Raw genomic sequence first — 22,147 nt, 5'->3', positions numbered from 1 at the left:
TAATGTGTTGGAATTTTTATTTCAATTTAAAACCATGGCTTCAGTTTACACCTTTGGTTTCAAACAATGCAGGCATAATAAATTGAATGAACGTGAGCGTGGAAAATGATTGTTGGTCCAAATAGAGCAATGTATTATGGTCTGTTAAAAATTTGAAATCACATAACTTTTACTGGAGTTAATTATTAAAACAGTGTCTTTAGTTGCGTTTACATTATCAGATTATACAAACCAACATCAATAAAAAAAATTATTTCAAAATCCTATCAAATTCTTTTGCTGGTTTGGCCCCACATCTTACAAAAGCGTAATACACATTCAGTTTACAAATGGAAAGCAGGGATAAAATGTAAACATAGAATTTAGCGTATTTGCTTGTTTCAGAGAGGATAATAAATAGAATAGAATTAAGGTCTATTTTCAGTAGCTGTGTTTACAATAATCAACAAAATCTGAAATCTTTTAGTTACGATAACAAAACACTCAGTGAAGTGTTAGAGCATGGCTTGGCTGAATAGTATGGATTTCAAGCGATGGTGGACACCTACCTAAAGGCATTGGCATGCATATGTGCTACCCATGTGGTCCGTTCTGAAGCTGGGAGGCATCTCTGTTTTCTCAGCACCTTCTCCGTATTTACCCACAAAGTGGAAAAGTATCACTGGTAACTCGTTCACCCTCCCTTTTCCCCATTCAATCACTTAAGTCAAGAATCAAGTGTTCATATATGCGTGTTTGCCCCTTAAAACTGGAAGCCAGGAGGAACTCTCGATTATCAATGGACACCAGCAAGAAGGCTCGTGGGGCCTGGATGTTGAGCTCTTGGAAATGAATGAACTGGCTTTTCTTGGCATCCCAGCGGTACACCTGAGTGAAGGAGTAGTCGCTGCCTAGGATGGCGTACTGCCAGTCCGCCACAGTGAAGGGCTGGAAGACCATGGAGCCTCGCGATGGCACACTCTGGACCTCTTCAAACATGGTGCCGTCCCATTTCATCACTTTGGAGTCACCAATGAAGCGTGTTAGGCACACATAGAGCTCAGCCTTCACTTGAAAGTGCTTCACGGCATAGACATCCTCCATCTCGGGTATGTCGGTGCGTCTCTCAAACAGCTTGGAGCTCCTGTTCCACTGGTAGATGACAGGCCGCTGCGAGCTGCTGGATAATATCAGGTGTGGCTTGCCAGAAATTTCTAGATATTCAACATCCGTGTCACGGTACCATGGGTGCAGCGACTGGTGTGAGTAAAAGCCGTTGCCGTTCCATTTGTACACAGTGGTAGAACCAGCTTTGGAGCTGTCGGCAATGACAAAGAAGGATTCTCCATCCAAGCGAAACACCTCAACGTCGTTAGGTTTGCGGATTTTTAGGATGTCAATGTCTTGGAGTTTGATGAACTTGTTGGCAGAGATGTCACGCTTATAGATGTGGGAGCCTCCAAAGAGCTGAGCCACTATGACAAACAGCTGCTCATCGATCACCAGAGGTTTGCAAATAACAGTGGAGGTGCCTGTTAGAGAAATAAGCAGTATTCCTAACTTCTCATAATCATTTTGTGTCTAAAGTTGTGCTAATTTTAAAGAATTATCCTGTATATATGTTACATTTATTAAATAAGTCATAGTTGGATAATTTCATTGTAAAGCACATACTTGTTATATTGTCAAAATTCCGAAATTCCATTTGAACATGATCCCATTCCATGAAGCTACATCTTCCGATGAAAGGCTGGGCGAATACCACATACTGGTCACCACCGAAAAGAAAAGCCTCCACTGAAATGGACTGAAACTCGAGAGACTTCAGTAAAGAAAAATCTGCAACAAAAGGCAGGGTTAATTTTGTAATAAAAATCCCAGATCATGGGATACATATTTAACAACTACTAACACCACACATAAAACAATATACACTGACCAGTAGTTATGCAATCAAATGACTGTGGAGTAAGATCGTTGATTTTCTTTCCTTGATAGGCTGGAGGGCTGTTGCAGTATATCTGGTCTACGGTTGCATTCGTGTGGTAAATCCAGTCCACCAGCCACTTCAGTTTGCAATCGCAGGTGAACAGATTTCCACGCAAATCACTGAAGAGCACACAAAAAGTAAGCAGTTTTATCATCAGCTTATACAATAACCTGCTTGTCCAGAGTCAATCTACCTGCTCAATTAATACATACACTTTTGTCAAGGTGTCCACGCCTTTAAAGAGATCTTTTGGAAGAGTTTCCAGATTGTTGAAGGCAAGGCTCCTGTGGAGAAATTGTACACGTTTTTAGCCTCATGAAAATATTTAATTTGTAAAAAGTAAAGCATTTGATATACAAATAAATCGGTCTGAATGACACTGTGGTTCAGCTTGATAGTGAACATGACATGTAAGTGTATATAATCATACCTAAATTACTATTATTTTTAATGCACCAATCTACCAGTCTTTATCAAGAAAGTATTTTTATTCATTATCTGTTACAGTATGTTAGTAATTAGTTTAAATCAACTTAAGGCAGCTCATCAGACCAGAGACCAGCTACAGGGCTAGAGACATTTGTCCATGAGGGAAATCAGGTTCTCATCAGGTTTTCACAGAACTGAAAACATGGGTTGTATTTAAAAAAATCATAAATAAATATACAGAAAAGTATGCATATATTTCTGCTTAAAGTTGCATCCATTGTGCTAGTCAAAAATGGTAGGTTTACCTGCTATAAAACAAAACATAACCACCAGATTGCTGCCATATCCATAGATACAAACCAATCATTACTATAATCTAATAAATCTTTTGAACAACAGTTCTGTTATTTTAAGGAATGTTACGTAATCAGTCGTTAGTAGAACTTTTTTTATAGAAGATATTGTTGATATGCCGATGACTTGCGTTCCCCATGCTTATTGTTAAACACATTCAACAATGAGGCCTTTGCTGTCCAACTCAATCAAGTTTTACACTTCCACTGAATTATTACTGGATAACTACAACCACATGTTGGATCATTGTGCAGTTAATCAGTGTTGCCTCTGTTCTCTCAGACTTTTGAACTAAAATGTCAGATGGGATACTTTAGGCTGTGCTATAAAATGCTACAGGCCAAATCAGACAGGAGGGACATCTTTTTATAAAACCACACATGCTGCTTCTTGTCCAGCTGTTTATCTTTCTCTGAACTGTTATAACATGTTATAAACAGTCCAGCTTCTTTCTTAACACTGATTAAAACCAGAAAGTCAAAACTACAAGGTACACAAGTCATATACTGTAGCACAGTGAGATCTTATTGTCAGTACTGATGGATCAGAAGGTGTTGATATATTTTCCATAATGGCACACGTCAGAACTGTCAGGTTCATGTTGTAATGCAGCCGTGGTAATCATCTATTTCGACAGAAATATATATATATGCTGTACACATGGAATTTTATGGAAGATGCTACGCATGAACGGATTAGATGCTTTGTGTAATTGTTGCCATGGTGCCGTTTTCTGTGAGAAGATTTTATATATCTAACATTTGTGTAAGGAATCTCTAGTCTGTTCCTTTATTAGGTTTTGTGAGAAAGAGGGAGAAACATGCACTGTGGCACTTTTATTGTCAAATTGCTGTGGTATAACAGGAGTAAAACAGTTCAATGTGCTGTTACTGAAAAAATAATCACCAGCCCTCTGTATCCCACCATCCTATTAGATCAAATGGATTGCTATTGATGAGATGAACGTACATCTGCCTACTGATGACTATGTCGTGGGACTAATTGACTAAAAATATCTGCTCTCTTCAGGAATTCATTAAGACATATCTAATAAACATCACACGGTTACACAAATGAATGCAATATAACTGAAAACTTGTTTTTGAGAGTTTGATTTGTACTTCCTGAATATAGAAGAATATACTACCATTAATCTGAAAAGCTGTCTGTTCTTCCTCTAAAGGTGTGTGGGATCTGCAGCAGCCATGCTGATTCTAACTCTCTTAGGTTAGAATATTATTATTATTATTATTATTATTATTATTATTATTATTATTATTATTATTATTATTATTATAGCACAGAATCTTGTAATTATATAGAGTAATCAGGGTGCATTTGGTGATGCAACTCAGCCTTACAGTGTTAAAATGAAACCCAGAAGCCCCTTTCCCAGAACTGGAGAAGGACATCATTGTGAGAACTGTTAAGAACATTTAAATGACTCAGATGATGATTGCTTTAAAGTCTTTTTGTGAAACAGCCCAGACTGAACTGCCTGTCCTCGGCAGAGCACCTCACCCCATCCCCAATGAACACAAGGGAAATTCTGGGATTATTTCAATTCAGTTGAGACCCTGATCACATGACTGTCCTCTCTCTTGCAACAAATCTTTTGAATAATGTGTCAGGCACGAATAAAGAGTTGTTTATTTGTGAAAAGCTGCAATTCTTTCTGAGGACGACAAAACAACCTAATCTGCTAGGGCTTTCACTTGTTGGCAGGCTGAGAGACTAAAACAGCCTTGGTGTGACTGCAACACTCAGTAACACCTTGGGAAGCATTAAACGCCTTGTTTTTGCATCTTACATTTGCAGTTGCAAAATGCTAACTGACCACACAATCGATCTCAAACCCTCTCAGGAAAGAATTAAGCACTCCTTTCAGCTATTTCTGAAAATAAATCCACAAAAACATCTTCAATGGAAAAGAGCTTACAGTTACTGGGCACTTTATACAGATTTCAATACTCACAAGTGTATTAAGGACTTGAGACCTCGGAAGGCAAAAGGTGATATCGAATTGATCTGATTATTTTCAATAAACCTGTAAAAGAAGAAGTAGACAAAATATAACTTCGCTGGACATTTTAGACATCGGGATACAAAACGTACATCCCACTGAATACTTCTAAAATCTTTCAAATCAAAGCCAGTGGATACTTACAGGTATTCCAAATGTGGAAGACCAAGGAAGGCGTCCTCACTGATGGACTCAAACGAATTGGCTGTGAAAAGTCTTCCACAAAGGAAAAGACAAACACTATTACTGATTTGATATGACCTTCTTCAGGAGTTTTACACCTCTGATCATTTCAAAACTCTATTAAACTGGAAGTTTGTGAAATCAATAAATTTAACGTAAACGTTCCTCAGATTTTTATCAGGGCAAGCTACAGTAGATAATAGCTAGTTAAATAGATAAATAATATACTAAAATATTAAAATAATAAACAGAACCCATTTATTGTTATTGAATATTTTGCTTGTTTATTAGAACTTTTAAGGTTTCTATGCCTGAACTTTAGATCCAAAGTTGACATTATTTATAACTAAATAAAAAAGATTTCACCAACCCCTCCTGGCACTGCAACATGACAATCTTAACTCTACTGTTATATATCGATATGACTCTACTGTTACATATCTATATGAGGCTACTGTTATATATCTATATGACTCTACGTTTATTTATTTATATGACTCTACTGTTATATATCTATATGACCTGACTGTTATTAATCTATATGACCACTGCTATATATCTATATGACTCTACTGTTATATATCTGTATGACTCTAGTGCTATATATCTACAGTATATGACTCGACTGTTATATATCTATATGACTCTACTGCTATATATCAAAATGACTCTACTGTTATATATCTATATGACTCTACTGCTATATATCTACAGTATATGACTCTACTGCTATATATCAAAATGACTCTACTGTTATATATCTATATGACTCTACTGCTATATATCTACAGTATATGACTCTACTGTTATATATCTATATGACTCAACTGTTATATAACTATATGACTATACTTTTATATATCTATGACTCGATTGTTACCTATCTATACGACTATAATGTTACATATCTATATGACTTGACTGTTATATGTCTATAAGACTCGACTGTTACATATCTATATGACTCTATTGTTACATATCTATATGACTCGACTGTTACATATCTATATGACTCTACTGTTACATATCTACTGTATATGACTCGACTGTTATATATCTATATGACTCTACTGTTTGGCTACCAATTACATAAGAGCGAACATACTTTACGATACTGAAATGAACAACATTTTTACTTAAATTGCACATTATTGTTATCATCATTAGTAGCAGTTGTATTAATATTATTGATCTTACAGGAGGTGGAGTGCTGGGATGTGAATGAAGCTCTCCTTGGGGATTTCGCTGAAGCTGGACTTCACGAAGGATCTTTATGATGATAAATAAATCAATAATTGGATAAAGAAGCAAAGATGAAGGATTTTACAATGAAAATCATGTGAAGAATAAAAAAAACATTAGAGCGTTAGAAATAAGCAGGGATTCGCCTTATTTATTCTTCCACTGTTTATATTTAACATGAAATGTAAAGTGGTTTTATGTTTATTATAAGGCTGTATGTCAAAGTAAACGCACACGTTTGTTGATCAGTGAGAAGGAAAAAAGAGCTAAAGATAGCCATGTTCTAGTGATGGACTTACAGTGAGATGACGTCGGGAGGGAAGCCGCGCGGAATGGGGGAGCTGCTCGAGCACAGCGCGGTGTCTTTGGTGCACGTGCAGCTCGCGGGACACCGCGTCGTCCGCCTCCTGCCTTCAGCTACAAGCAGCACGAGCGAGACGACGCAGAACAAGCAAAAGCTTCGCGCGCCAACCAGCTCCATGTTAACGCGCCAGCCAGCTTCCGACCCGCGCGCACGATATCCGCGCTCATGAAACGGAGAGAGTTTGGGGAGGGAAAATTAACACCCTGCGCCTGTGTATATCCTCTGTGCAGTCGTGTTTTACCGTGAGATTGCGGCGCAACACGCTCGTTTCCCTCGTTCGCTCGCTTGTCTCTGTCGGTGATGGAGATTGGGGAAAAATTCCGTGTGTAAAGACAGGTGCACGCAGTCGGAGATCAAAACCGCAGAGATGAGCTCTCTCTCTCTCTCTCTCTCTCTCTCTCTCTCTCTCTCTCTCACACACACACACACACACACACGCGCGCGCGCGCGCGCGCACACACACACACAGCCACGCCTTACATGTAACAACGGGTTCCCTCCGGCGTGGTGGGGGTTTGCTGCGTAACGCATGGAGTTATCCACATGATGCGCTCTGAGACGGGTTCTCCTGTGGGTACTGTCCTTGCAACACACACATATATATAACCCATGTATATACATTATATAAAGGGTAATATTTATTTATTGGTATAAATATATATATATATCATTTACCTTTTTTATTTTAATGACTAGGGGGGACGCGCACAACTGCATCGCCGCACCATCACCCTCTGCTTCAACACTGGTGGGCGTTTCTTTCAAGTCTCTATGGAGACAGTGATGGGCGTTGCTATGGAAATCTCAAACACTGTCGAACATGGTGTTTGTACAGCATCGCTGTCTGTACACAGTCTGACCTGATGTTAAGTCTTGGATCTTGAGTCTGGTTTCTTGCCCATTAAAGATCTAAATATAAATCTTACACCTAGATATCTGCATGGATGGATGGATGGATGGATGGATGGATGGATAGATAGATAGATAGATAGATAGATAGATAGATAGATAGATAGATAGATAGATAGATAGATAGATAGATAGAACTTTATTGTCATTGCATATCTACTAGGAGTATATGTACAGCATGTGATATTGCATAGAACTTTTGTTATAATGTTTGTTGTACAGATAAATTATTACTGTCCTGTATTATTACATTTATACTGCAGCAATGTTGAATTCTTGATTGGTCTGACAGCACAAGTAGTTTTCTATAAGAACAGACTTGACAGTATTTTAAGTAAGTATATGTCCTATACATTATATTTGTACTGGGAGATGAAGTTGATTATATAATAGATGATTGCTGCTTGCAATCTGAGCTGAGTTTGTCCAGTGACTTCACCTGGAGTGAATTAGCCATGTTTTATTTTCTGTCAGTTTGAATTTATTCACATAAAGTCAACAAAATCCAGAAGTTAACATACTCAGTTTCTAAAACATAAATAATTAAATAAATACAATAAATGGCTGGATAAAGAGCTTTCACTAACTTTGCAATAGTCAGCAGTTAAGCTATTTTGGTTTTCCACCCCAGGGAAGGCTGGTGAGAAATGATGAGATATTATAGCTGCTTTAACGTAAATGAATTTTTGTGGATGTTTAACAACATTAAATTTAATTAAAAGTGTCATTCTGTAATTAATAGCATTTGTTGACAGACTGCTATGGTATAAGGGGAATAAAACACTACAGGGTGTGCTATTATAGGAAAATAATCAAGTGGTAATAATAATATAGTGGTAACGACCTCCCAGCAACTCCAAACTTATAAGCAAAAGCTTATCTTATAACAGGATGCCTTGTCATGTTTTATTCCTAAATGACATTGAAGACAAGAATAATAATAACCTGTGAGGGTCTTTTCAGTTGGGCGTTCAAGTGGGGACCCTTAAGAATTAAGTAGAAGCCAGAATTAGTGGTTTTTCATTAGAAAGGCCCACTTTTTGAATACTAAAAAAATTTAATTATCCAACAAACCATTAAAGACCCAATACTGAAGCCTTTTCTGAGAATATACTGACAGAAAGATAGTTTTTACCATACTTTAGGTAAAGTATTTTAAGTATTAATTTTTTATATACATCCATTCATTATTTAGCTGAACAGATTTGATTACACACTTTACACCATATCATCTCTATTTAGTACAGACCAGAAAATGGTCTATTATGTAATTGTCTATGGGCAATAAAAATAAAAATATTTTCAGAAGGGAATTTTATTTCTATGATGATTGTTTTTCTCTTTTTTTTTTCTATTCATGGGAAGGAGGTACGGGCTTTAGATCAGTTTACAGTACTTACTATTTTATAAACACTTCAGGCAAGACATGTTTCTTACTGCAGTGCTGTTATACACAGTAGAGGAAGCAAAAATAGAGAGCGGTTGAGGTTGTTTGCAATAAATGTGGGCTGTAATTTCACTAGTTTTACCAATACATTGGTGCTCCATTCGGCTGCATAGAAACAGACTTTTGGGATTTTTTCCATATTCTGTTTTTACCTAGTAGACTTGGTAAAAACAGAAATTACATTACGTTTTACATTTTCAGTATTTGCCATTATCTCATTTTTATACAACTGAGTAATTGAGGGTCAAGGGCCTTTCTCAGGGGCCCAACCGTGGCAGCTGGGTGGACCTGGGATCGAACACACAACCTCCCGATTGGTATCATCTACAACACACCACACACAATACGTATGAAAAATTACAAATTCCTAATTTTCTACTTTCATATAAACTACTGACCACCACTGTGGAGTGTGTTTTTTTTTTTTGTAACTCAGTTATTGTTATTCATTCATTTATTTTTTCACACTCTCACACACTCACACACTATGGACAATTTTCCAGAGATGCCAATCAACCTACCATGCATGTCTTTGGACCAGGTGAGGAAACCGGAGTACCCGAGAGGAAACCCCCGAGGCACGGGGAGAACATGCAAACTCCACACACACAAGGCGGAGGTGGGAATCGAACCCCCAACACTGGAGGTGTGAAGCAAACATGCTAACCACTAAGCGAACGCCCCCACCCCCACGCCTATCCAGTTTTCATTTTTAAAAATTATTATCTGAATAAAATACTTCTTGAAAGAAAACACAGACCAGTAAAAAAAACACTGCTCAGACTGCACAGGAACAATGAGAGGTAATGCATAGAGGCATAGAGATATTACAGATGTGGAGGCCTGTTGTTTTTGCAGCCGCTGCTGACATAGTTACTGCGAAACCCAGCTCATAGTTTGCTGGTTATGCAATTTTTCTAAATAAACAAGCATATACATTTTTCTGAGCTTCACATCCAGAAACCAAAACCTGTAATATCTCTGTTTTATTTTGTGATCGACAGAGGGGTAAGCATGCCTATTGGTCCAACCACAAATTATACATGTTTTTAATGTGACCAGGATGAATTAAATAAAAAAACAGACATTTGTTGGTTGCATAAATATTTAGCCCCCAGGGTCAGTAATTTGGTTGCAGTAATTAGGGTTGTAGCTTTTCTGTGATCTTTCTGTCTGCTTTGTATATTTAGATCTTGATCTGTCTAAAAGCTCTGTCAGACTGGATGGAAACAGTTTCTTAGTTACGGGGTGTACTGTAACTGGGCCATTCCAACATATTTATGTTCTTGATTTGGAATCACTCTAGTTGGATAAGTAATTTGTAATTGTGATCTTGAGCAGTATTTTTTATAGGGTTGTCCTGCAGTTGTCTCCATAAATATTTCGTTCCAGATTCCCAGTCACTGGTATTTCCCAGTCACCGGTAGAGTCACTGGGATTCCCAGTTACAATGAAAAGCATCCCCACAATGCAATGCTATTGACACAATGCTTAACCAAATATAGGAATCTCTGTCTTGTCTTTGTATGGCTTTTTTCAAATGGTATCATTCTTCTCACCAGTCTTTAATCAATTCCAGCTCTGTGGAGTGTCTGGGCTATCGTTGTCCCTCCCCATTGTCGAAGAGCCACGTATATGCTAGTTTTAGGGAGTGTAGTCTCAGGAGTCAGATTTCTAACTTATGCACTGGGAGCCATGGGCAGTGGTTCTGATGATGATGATGATAGAAGTAGGTGTGTTCACACATGTTCCTGATTAAAGCTAAATGGAAGGGAGAGGGGGAAGATAGTAATTCATTTAAAAAGTTAATTGAAAACAGTTATTTGACACCAAAGCCTAATTAAAGGTAATGCACTGGCACCTTTAAACACCTGACAGTGATTCTGTTTGCCTGAAAGCTATAAAAAATCCTTGTAATTAGCCATTTGGAGCTAATTTAAAGCCCGCTACCATCTGCTGTCAATTTACACCTTTATTTTATTTATTTATTTATTTATTTATTTATTTATTTATTTATTTATTTATTATTATTATTATTATTATTATTATTATTATTATTATTATTATTATTATAAAGGCTATATATGTGTTATTTCTGTTATAACAAATAAATCATCGGATAACAAAAGAAGAAAAGAAAATGTGTAAAGGGAAAAAATGCTTTTTAAAAGCACTATAAGTGGTATATTACCAGTTAATCCCACTTTTATTATTATTATTATTATTATTTTAAAAACTGATTATATAAATATTTTCAGTAGATTAAGATGGTTTGTAAACCATTCATAATTAAACTAAAATAATACTAATATAGTTCTCAACAAATTAATTGGATACTAGGTAAAATATATCAGAGAGTTCAGAGCTGGATGGAAGATATTTTAGTATTATAAAAACAATGAAATTGCTCAATTAATAGCAATCAATATATGTGTTATTCTTATTTATAATCAGATAAACATTATCAGATTTCTCAACTTCATGCTTGCCAGATTTAAAGTGAGAACTATCTGAGACAGTGAAACCTGAGACCTTATCCCTAGAGGTTCGAAGCCATCGTGCCCACACGGTGAAGCAGACCAATGAATGTAATCACAGTCTTGTAGTCTGAAAATGTAATACAGAACAGTCAAAGTTTCACAAACAAGTAAGATTAAGACATTCAGTTTTACAGCCATCTTTTTTTTAACATCTTAATCATCCACATACAAACAGAACACAATCTCACATCATTCAAACTTCACTTAGTGATCATAGGGGAGCTAAATTGCCCTATGCTTGTCCGTATACTATATGCACTATATTGTATACATAACTCTTGACCATCACAACAATTTATGCTTTTTGAACATCACATTCAGTAATACAATCAATCCCCTTTTGCTGTTTTATCAATCTTCCAACTTCTCTGAAGGTCTTACAGTAGATGTTGGAATGTGGCTGTGGGAACTGTTCTACTACACCAGGCTTGGCAAACGTTGTCTTCATAGAGCTTGTTTTGTGCACAGGGGCTTTGACGTGCTGGAACATGTATGAGCCCATACAATTTTGTTTCCAAACATTATACAGTACTGTGCAAAAGTTTTAGGCAGATGTGAAAAAATGCTGTAAACAAAGAATGCTTTCAAAAATGGAAGTGTTAAACGTTTATTTTCATAAATGAACAAAATGCAGTGAATGAACAAAAGAGAAATCTAAATCAAATCAATATTTGGTGTGACCTCCCTTTGCCTTCAAAACAGCAGCAATTCTTCTAGGTACACTTGCACAGTTTTTGAAGGAACTCGACTGGCAGGTTGTTCCAAACATCTTAGAGAACTAACCACAGATCTTCTGTGGATGTAGGCTTTCTCACATCCTTCTGTCTCTTCATGTAATCCCAAACACACTCAATGATGTTGAGATCAGGGCTCTGTGGGAGTCGTGCCATCACTTCATGCTGGTTTGAAGGCAAATGGTAGTAACACCAAATATTGATTTGATTTAGATTTTTCTTTTGTTTGCTCACTTTGCATTTTGTAAATTGACAGAAATAAACACTCATTAGTTATATTTCTGAAAGCATTCTTTGTTTACAGCATTTTTTCACACCTGCCAAAAACTTTTGCACAGTACTGTATATGTAATACATAATAGTTTGTGGAAGACCCACATATGGATATGATTTGTCAGGTGTCCACAAACCTTATAGTCATATATTGTACATGATAACTTCCTCGAATGTCAATGACTTTGCAGAACAGATCACGCAATCTCTAAAATAAACTGAAATGGAATTGCTATTTCCTATTATAGGAAAAGTTATTGAGGTAGCTTACTGAGTAATGAAATTACATGCAAATAGACTAATGGAACATCTCTGTCATAATCTATAACTCAAAATGAATTTATTCACAGCTTATAAAATATACCCACTTGTATTATGGACAGAGAAGAAGCATTGCTGCTCTCACTGTACAATACCACCCAACAAGCCAGCCTAATAAATTAGCTTCTTATAAAAGGTTAAAATGTCAACACTTGTCCATAAAACGTTTTGTTTTTTTTTACTAAAATAATCATCAAACACCATCTACGACATCATTTCCGTTTTTCTAATAGCGTGTGACAGATAAGCCAAAGATTGTAACCACAGTTTATGGTGATTTTATTGTTAGAATTTTTTTATTAGACTACAAACTATAGCAAGCTTGTAATTCACAGTTATAGCACGCTACCAACATTTACATAAGCTTATTATTTTCTTTTATTGCACCTTGATAGCACATGTGCTATAATGAAAGGAAAGAAAATGGCATTAACATTACGTATATTAATAATAATGTGAACTTTTTTTTTTTACAAACTGTAGCCATGGGAACATTTTTATTTCTGTTTGGTTAGTTGCTTGGTTCTTGCAGTATGGTTCTTGTTGATCTATGTAAGTACTTCTTATGAGTTGTATATAATAAGAAAAAGAATTGTCACACATTTATTTAATCAAGTTATCCTAAGAATCACTGAATTACAAAAGAAATGACTTAGGCGTAAGATAAGTACAATTATTTCCCTACTGAGTAACAGCTCTTTGACCTGGTGATCGCTGTGGCACAAAAAAGCCTTTGCCATCTGTGCCTCAGCTGGCAAAGGCTGTAGAGGACAGGATTCAGGGCTGAGTTGGCCATGGTGAATGTCAGCACCCAGACAAACATAGAGGAGGTAATAGGAAGATGGACTTGGGTGTTGTGTATGAGAATGAGAAAGGTGAAGATATAGATGGGACTCCACATGATGAAGAAAGATATCATGAGAATAAGGAGTGTACGGAAAAGTTTGTAGTCCTGTTTAGACACTGTGCTTGACTGTGCTTGTCTTTGTGATGTGGTCATGTGAAGTCTTCTTTTGGAACGCCGCTTGATCTGTGTTCAGCAACAATTAAGTGTCATGTATTACTATTATTGTTATTATTATTATTATTAGTAGTATTACTACTACTACATAAAACATTACTTCTCAACTTGAGGCTTTGCAAACCAGTGTTTTGTTTAATTTTGAGTTTATCACTATCACACATTTTCATGACACCCTCTGGTCCCTCTTTAGATAAGAGAAAATAATACAATTATTATTATTAATAATACAATAATAATAAATATATTTTATTAAAATATAAATAAAATAAATTAAATTATTTACAATGTCTTCTACAATGATGATATAAAATCAATGATGAAAACGAATGCTAAAAGTGTTGACTAATATGTTCTTGTCTATACTTCCTGTCAATATTTGATACATATTTAAGTTAAATGGAAGAACTGTTTACCGTACCGTATCTTTTACCTGTAAGATTTGGGTGTAACTGAGAACAATGCTAAAACCCGGTACCAGGAAGCCTAATGCAAGGAAGATGGCATACCACAAAATCTCGACCTTTAAATTCGGCCATATAAGAGCGCATATGGTCATTTCTCCCTGTGAACAAAGACATAGAGCTGTAATACATTCTCAAAACCTGCTAGAGCAACATTTAAAAAAAAAAGAGTAAGAGAGAGAGAACCGTTATAACCTGTTGTGGGGAGATGGCTGTTATCACACTGGAGAACAGTGACAGAGGTAACATTGCAATAGCAGAAATGAACCAGATAAGAAATATCACTCCTTGTGTCCATCTGGGATTTAGACTGTGTGTAGTTTTCATCTTCAATATTGCAAGCAGTCTCTCCATACTGATGGCAGCCAGTGTGGTGCTGGTAACAATACCACTCACGCTGATGAAGTACATGATCAAGTTGCAGGCAGCGGAGCCCAGCTTCCATGCCTTGGTCCACCTCACAGTAATCACAAAAGGAACAGTGCTGACAAACAAAAGATCCGCCAGGAAAAGGTTCATGGTTAAGTTGGTTGTGTTCGCTAGTTGTCTTTCTTGCAAAACCAGGACAAGTGCACCAATGTTGCCAACCACTGAAATTAAAAAGAGGATCAGTAGAACCATGGTCTCCATTACTGGCACAAACCAGTATGAATGATGCAGCTCGGAGAAGAAGGAGAAATGGGAGAAGTTCTGCCCAGGAAGATGGGATGTAGGTTCCATTACGAGTAACGTCGTCCCTCAGTGACACATGGATTATGTCAGCAGAACTGGGATCTTTTGTAGAGTTAATCTCCTTGCGTCATTCCTTTTAGTACTGTATAACCCACAAAAATTACGACTTCCTCGTTCCTGCAGCTGTTTGCGGTGATACAAGACTGTGCCCTGTATCCTATAAACTAATTTCTTCATATATAAAGACTTTACAGCTTTATTTAGGGGGCTGGAGGAAACTAGACTCTCAGTCAAATTTCTGTCATTAACTCTCTGTCTCTGTCTGGCTTAATTATTCACTCACTACTTCCCTTGTAATCTTCTGTGGCATTAATGCCATGAAAACCTCCTTGACAACAGAGGTGTTTAAAAAGTTACTATAACACTTGCCATCTTGGGTAAATACACTAGTCTTCCTGTCCTTTTATTCATTTCATAGTGCTTGCACAATATTTGCGCAAGTCCATTTAGTAATCAGTAAATTTTCCGTTACCAAGAGCTTTATTGAGGAGCTCCATCTACTGACTACATATTTAAAGGTACTCGTTTTTTCAATCTACAAAACCGTACACAGTTCATATTATTGATTGATTCATTGATTCATTCATTTATTTACAAATTGATGTTGGGACAGAACTACAGTACTTTGCTGACAGAACCAGCTCTTTTGTGGTGACAGTTGACAATTCACTTAGTGTTTGGGGTTATGTGAAGCTCACCTGACATCCTCATTTACCTCACTTATCACCATACTTTTCAGAATTTGATATCCATTCATGTGTCTGTGATAGTTTTTAGAAGCCAAACACAAATACCTTGTGACTAAAGTCAGGTTAAACGGTTTATTGGTCATTTTGTCTAAAAACAGACGTTTACAGTAAGTGTTTAATTGAATGAACATGGAAATAGTTAACAAATACAGTACATATAGCAGAGGATATTGAAATATTTAAGCATAACTGAAAACTAGGATTTAGTGAATATGTAATATATCAAAATTCCATTCGGTTTTCTTCAAAAGCCTTTCAGTTGTCTTCAAAATCAAAATGTTGTAAACTTTAATTGGATGATATCAATCTGAACCAAAGCAGTGATCAATATGTACCAGCAGCTCTCTATGGCCATTAGTTGGATATTTAGCTCTACAAACTGGACACTCCAGAAAACTTTTGTCAAGGAGATTGAGACTTCCAGGAGATGATGAAAAGCTCGGAGGACTTTCTTTGGGAACTCTTTCCAGGTCAGCGTAGGCTTTTGACACAGATGATGACGTCTCTCTCTCTTTCTGCAGTCCACAAGGCACAGCATGACTCGACAGTTCAAACTTAATATGCCATGATCTGTGTGGTGGATGTACTGTACTGTGACTTGTGAGTCTTACCTCAGATTCTAATATGACCACTTTTTCCAAAGCCTTTTTCAGCTTCTTTAGAACTCTGTGAAGTTGCAGTTGGAGATGCTGATTTTCATGATTCACGTCTTGAAGGTCTTTGGCAGACAGGTGAATCTGAGGGTGGCCAAAAAAAATATTATTGTTGACCGTGATAACACACTGAATGAATGAATTAATGAACAAAAAATAATGTAAATGTAAATAATGTCCTTTCTACAACAGTTTATAGTCAACCTGAGGAACTAATAGGTCAGTGTAATGTCTGAGTTCATTACAGACTTAACACTAATTCCTTCCCGTTGAAGTCTTCAAATGTTCACCGATGAAGACCATCCGACGCAACGGCAGTTCGACAGTTCAATCGACAGTGTGACAGTCTCCGAGTGGTTCTATTGACTGCAATCCCATGGGTCACAGGCAGTCCATGTAGATCTACAAACACTACTATTTTCCCGTAATGACACTACACTACTCTCGCTATTGCTAACCCTCTCTAGCATTTGGATGCATACCTCTTAAGCTAAAATCTCTGTCAGTAAGCTATCTAACAAATGAATCCGACAACACAAATACTGAGGAAAAAGTGAAAATTAAATGGTAGAATTTAAACGGCAACACAAACATAAAGCTTGATAAAACACAGTATGGACATAAGAAGAACGTTCAGCTAGAACAGTGGTCCCCAACCTTTTTTCTCCGCGGACCGGTCAATGTTTGATAATTTTACCGTGGCCCCCTGGGGGTGGGAGGTGGCGGCTATACAATTAAATTAAAATGAATAATTTTAATTTAATTGTATTTAAACATGCCTTTTTAACTCACTATAACGCTAAATCCATGAGAACCCTGAGCTTGTTTCTTTGCAACGAGACGGTTCCATCTGGGGTAATAGGAGGCAATGACACCCGAAGTGTGTTGCTTATGTCCAGTTTATTCCGTTGTTTTGTTTTGGTTGCTGTAACTGCAGGAAACCCCGCTTCACACAGATAGCATGTCGGAAATGGAAATAGGGATGTAAGGGCTGTGGTGACAATCTCAGGGTATTCCGCCATGACTTTAATCCAGAACACAGGCAGAGTTTCTAACTTTCTAACGACGTCTGTTTCGTGCTCATTTTTGCTAATTTGTGGGTTAAATTTGAGCAAACACAATATACACGTACACCAAGCACTGTTAAACATGAGCAAGTACCGGTGAACAGAGAGAAGAGCGATAAACACCTTCTCTCCACCAAAGCTACAACGCCACTGCCGCAACACCTAAACCCGGCCCGATATCATGATATTTGTTCGGTATTGGTGCGGCTTTAGGTGACGTCTCTCAGCTCCCGGTTAACCTCTCGTTCATGGAAATCCACACAAACCCAAAAGAAATACACCACAGTAAATAAAATGTAAATAATTTAATGTTCCTTGGGCGGCCCAGTACCATTTGGTCCACGGACCGGTACCGGTCCGCGGCCCGGGGGTTGGGGACCACTGAGCTAGAAGAAGTAAAGATTACAACAATTCAAACTTTAAATACACGATAACTACATACTGTATAATTTAACGAATGCAGTAACCAGCATAAACATATGCTCAGACATTTGTCCTAAGTTCTATACCAGCTTAAACTCCACATCTGGCCAGATGCAGTTCCACAATATGTACTACAGATGTACTACTGGGGATGAGGATAATGTTTGAGTGAATCTAAATTTCCTGGTCATTGCCAGATCTCTGGGAAGCATCAAAATATGTCTGCAGACACGAAGCAATCCTTGTCATGGGCTGACAGGATATTTGAAATTGTTGTCCATATTTAGCATTCCCAATACAAATGTAGGTAGGATTTGTTGTTAAAATAGAAGACATTCCCAAATCTTAATTACGCAAAACTGTGTTAGATAATTGCCTATGATTTCAAAAACTTTACTACAATCTGTTAAACCACTGTTAAACCTCTACCTGCTGTTGAAGCTCTGCTGACTTCAGCCTCTCCTCTACCAGTTCCTTTCTGATCTGATGGTGTTCAGTTAGCAGCTGCTGACCCTTTTGTTGTTCTCTCTCGAGCTCGTCTACAAGCTTCTCATAGCACTGCTGTATCTCCAACTCTCGCTCTTTTACCGGAAAAGAAAATAATAATAATGAACTTTGACTGTATTAACAGTAATAATAAAATAGGAATTACATGCAAAACTACACACACTCACACCTCAACTAATGATTGACTGTTTACCACAAAGCTCTGACGTTACAACACTTCTCGCTGAGCAACCAGGCCACCGTTAAGGTAGATAGTTCGATTTTGTTCTAGCACATTATATCAGATTTTCCATTTCTTTAATGTTACCACTTTAAATCAAGTAGCTTGTAAATAGTTCAACTATCAACCAAATTGCAGAGTGACATTAATAAACTGTGCATGGCTTAATTTTTGGTATCGAATATATATATACCTATATCTATATCTATCTATATATATCTATATCTATCTATATATATATATATCTATATATATATATATATATATATATATATATATATATATATATATATATATATGAACACACCTTCACCTTCTGTATCAACCTTTATCTCTTTCTGTAGTAGGGCATTTTTGAACTGATGTAACTCCTGCTCCAGTTGGCACCTTTCTGCTAGCACCACCTTTACATAAGCCTCTCTCTGCTGGTCATACATAAGCCACTGCTCGTTCTTCTCTATGACCTTTTCAACAGCAAACAGAAAGAAGAAGACAACAAACAGTTTCTCTTGCAGATCAAAGATGTCTCAAAGATGATGAGCATGTACCAACAGATCAGTTCAGTCACACTAACAGGATGGCTGCAGTTACGCAAGAGATGGAACGGGTGAGGAAGCACCTTGGGACCATAACATCACACCTATATCTATAAGCTGTTCCTGGATCATCGTGGAGTTCCCGGTGGCAGTTTGACCATCTGCAGTGCTCTGTCTACAAATAAAAGACTGTCTAATCAAACGAGTTCATTTCTTCTATAATCCTAATGACAATATTTGACGTATTGCAATTAAAAAACATTAAATATTATACTGCGGTGGCCAAAAGTTTACATACACCTAGGTTAAAGGCATTTAAGTTGTATTAGCTATACCCAAAGTTTACCCGATGCCCCTGACTGATTTTCCTCCTTTTCTTTTCACAGGAGAAACCCAGGACTCAAACAAAGAGCTGACATTCAGAGCTATTTTAGATGACTATTTATACGAATAAAATTGACAGTGACAGGCTCATATATTGCATGTGGAAAAAAGATTATAGTTCCTTTATGATCTTTATTTACAAATGCTGCCATCTTGGGTGCAAGCTGTGAATTGCAATTGGAAACACAGTAGTGTTGAAAACATGATTTAGATTAGTGTGTGTGTGTGTGTGTGTGTGTGTGTGTGTGTGTGTGTGTGTGTGTGTGTGTGTGTGTGTGTGTGTGTGAGAGAGAGAGAGAGAGAGAGAGAGACCTACTTTACTTGTTTGTTGTAAGACAGCTTCCACTTTTTTCTTCACCTCCTCTGTCTCCTGTTTGAGGCTGTGATAGAGTGTCTCTCTTATTTCAGCCTCTGCTCTCAGCTGGATGATTTGGGTATGAAGGCTGGTCACAGTTTCCGACCTCAGCATCTGCCAAAGGTAGGCGATTTCCTGATCTCTGGCCAGGATCTGCTGTGAGTTTTTCTCCCTCAGCGTCTCCAGCGAAAGGATTCTCTTCAAAGTTAAAACATCATGGGGGAAAAAGAGACCTTTGGAAGGACTGTTGCAGAAAACATTAATATGATCCTTATAACTAACATGTGATTTTGAAATGGTGTCCAAGGTTAATTTGTAATAAAACCTTAATGTATTTCAGTTCAGAATGGATTATGTTTTCTATGTTACCCACAATGGCATTTGATAGTGATGCCAGTGGGAACCTGCCCTCACTTCATCAACTTCACTGATGCAGCAGCACAATTTTTTCCTCACCATAACACTCACATTTTGTCATTTGCTGACTCCAAACCTACTGCAATACATTTCTTAATAATTACATCTAATGTCACTGAAAAATAGTAAGGGAGAAAATATTTTTAGGAGATAACAGTGAACACGAACATTATATATATATATATATATATATATATATATATATATATATATATATATATATATATATATATATATATATTATATATAACTTTTTTTTTTTTTGTTCCTTCATCTTTAGTAATGTTTTTATCCTAATGGTGGCAATGAATCTGGAGCTGTGAGGAAAGCCCAGTGAACATGGTGAAAAAACAGGAAGCACAGCTCTGCAATGAAGTGAGGAGCCTGGAGCTGTGAAGCGAGAACGCTACCCACTGCTTATACTTCTGGTAAAGCAATTTAACCTAAACAGAATATTCCATATATAGAAGTTCAGTAATACCTGCAAATTATATGATTTGAAGTCCAGGTTTATGTTATTTGGTCTCTTACATGTAAGTTCACATGTATAACAAAAATACTGCTATCACATGTGTAGGTGTGCTTACAGATCCCTTTCTTTTGCACAATGGTCCATACAGTTTGTAAACTGGTTGGTGCTATTTTCTCTCCAGACAATAATGCATGCTAAATGGCATTTTGTTGATATGAAACCTGTACTATGCAATGACAAAGCTGTACTGTCCTGACCTCCCCTATCCTGTCCTGTTCCTACCTCACCTGACCTGTCCATTCCTCACCTCCCCTATCCTGTCCTCACCTGACCTGTTTTTACTTCACCTGACCTGTTTTACCTCACCTGTCCTGACCTCACCTGTCCTGTTCTTACCTCACCTGACCTGTTCTTACCTCACCTGTCCTGACCTTACCTCACCTGACCTGTCCTCACCTCACATGACCTCACCTGTCCCATCCTGTCCTCACCTGTCCTGTCCAACCCTCAGCTGTCCTGTCCTCACCTGTCCTGTCTGCACAGTCTTTTGGTTTAGCCATGGCTGTGTTATTTTCTGTAGCTATTTGTTGTCCTTATGTAGCACCATGCTATATAATAACCACATGCTTATAAACTATTTACAAATACATCTGTCTGTATCCAGGTTCATAAATGAGTCTCGATGCTATTACTGAAGTTCCAATTTACCTCTAAATAAACGTGGTTTTCCTGGAAGACGGATGGCGCCCCCTTGTGGTCAGAAACTTCATCAGGAGTCTTTCGTAAAGAAGTATTTTCCTCCCTTCGTTTATTAATGTCCCCTTCGGAATAACTCCTGGAATTTCTAGAAAGTTTAGACGCCATTTTCCAGCCCTACAAAACAGCACAACTTTAGATCAAATCCTTTCAGTCAATTTGTTTGCTAATTTTATATGCTAACGGTTTTAGCCAGAATTAACGTCACTTATAACGGATTGAGCTAATTATAAAAAAATAACACATTCTTGTCTAATCTTCAGCTGTTACGTTTATATGTATGTGACATGAATATATAACTATTAACCTGGCCTTATATCGGTTATAACAACATTATTATTTGGGAAACTTTTTAATTCGCGCGCTTACCTTCGCACGAGCCGTTTATTTATTGGCCACGTCCCAATCTGCATACTTAACGGTAAGTAGTGCACTTAATTTATGACGGTAGCACACAGTTTAAACGCAGCCCTACTCTTCAATCCTTTTCCTATCCGTATTGCAAACATGTAGACATATTGATGTTTGATTGGCCAGTACCGTCGTGTTCTGTGATTTGATTGGTTGGTAGTCAGAGCTTAAGGCAAGGTTTACCCAATCATA

At 37.3% G+C, this 22,147-nt stretch overlaps 3 protein-coding genes across 6 annotated transcripts; all 3 read right to left on the bottom strand.

Annotated features, from left to right (window-relative positions):
* lgi1a (leucine-rich, glioma inactivated 1a) lies at positions 1-6,988 on the bottom strand. The gene is made up of 8 exons (XM_027174575.2): positions 6,500-6,988; positions 6,156-6,227; positions 4,920-4,991; positions 4,728-4,799; positions 2,182-2,253; positions 1,919-2,088; positions 1,654-1,818; positions 1-1,511 (listed from the first exon to the last, which is right to left on the bottom strand). Exons 1-8 carry the CDS (start codon positions 6,679-6,681, stop codon positions 694-696), a joined length of 1,623 nt encoding a protein of 540 aa, XP_027030376.1. The 5' UTR covers positions 6,682-6,988; the 3' UTR covers positions 1-693.
* Positions 6,989-13,461: 6,473 nt separating this feature from the next.
* On the bottom strand, positions 13,462-15,092 carry LOC125145251 (free fatty acid receptor 4-like). Its single transcript, XM_047816668.1, has 3 exons — positions 14,469-15,092; positions 14,243-14,374; positions 13,462-13,818 (listed from the first exon to the last, which is right to left on the bottom strand). The coding sequence occupies exons 1-3, from the start codon at positions 14,991-14,993 to the stop codon at positions 13,462-13,464; spliced, it is 1,014 nt and encodes a 337-aa protein (XP_047672624.1). The 5' UTR covers positions 14,994-15,092.
* Positions 15,093-15,803: 711 nt separating this feature from the next.
* Positions 15,804-22,062, bottom strand: LOC113660752 (centrosomal protein of 55 kDa-like). Of its 4 annotated transcripts, none has more exons than XM_027174520.2 (7): positions 21,914-22,062; positions 21,497-21,661; positions 19,861-20,097; positions 18,932-19,088; positions 18,327-18,478; positions 16,366-16,491; positions 15,804-16,269 (listed from the first exon to the last, which is right to left on the bottom strand). In XM_027174520.2, the coding sequence occupies exons 2-7, from the start codon at positions 21,650-21,652 to the stop codon at positions 16,057-16,059; spliced, it is 1,041 nt and encodes a 346-aa protein (XP_027030321.1). In that variant the 5' UTR covers positions 21,653-21,661; positions 21,914-22,062; the 3' UTR covers positions 15,804-16,056. The 4 variants fall into 4 exon arrangements, with proteins under 4 accessions (XP_027030321.1, XP_027030322.1, XP_047672359.1 ...); XM_027174521.2 differs by having other exon boundaries at positions 18,938-19,088; XM_047816403.1 differs by lacking the exon at positions 21,914-22,062 and adding an exon at positions 21,852-21,877.
* Between the last annotated feature and the right edge of the window lie 85 nt (positions 22,063-22,147).

The sequence above is a fragment of the Tachysurus fulvidraco genome, chromosome 7, assembly GCF_022655615.1.
Source record: "Tachysurus fulvidraco isolate hzauxx_2018 chromosome 7, HZAU_PFXX_2.0, whole genome shotgun sequence".
In the NCBI taxonomy this organism is placed as follows: Eukaryota; Metazoa; Chordata; class Actinopteri; order Siluriformes; family Bagridae; genus Tachysurus; species Tachysurus fulvidraco.
This window is presented reverse-complemented; position numbering and strand designations above follow the sequence as displayed.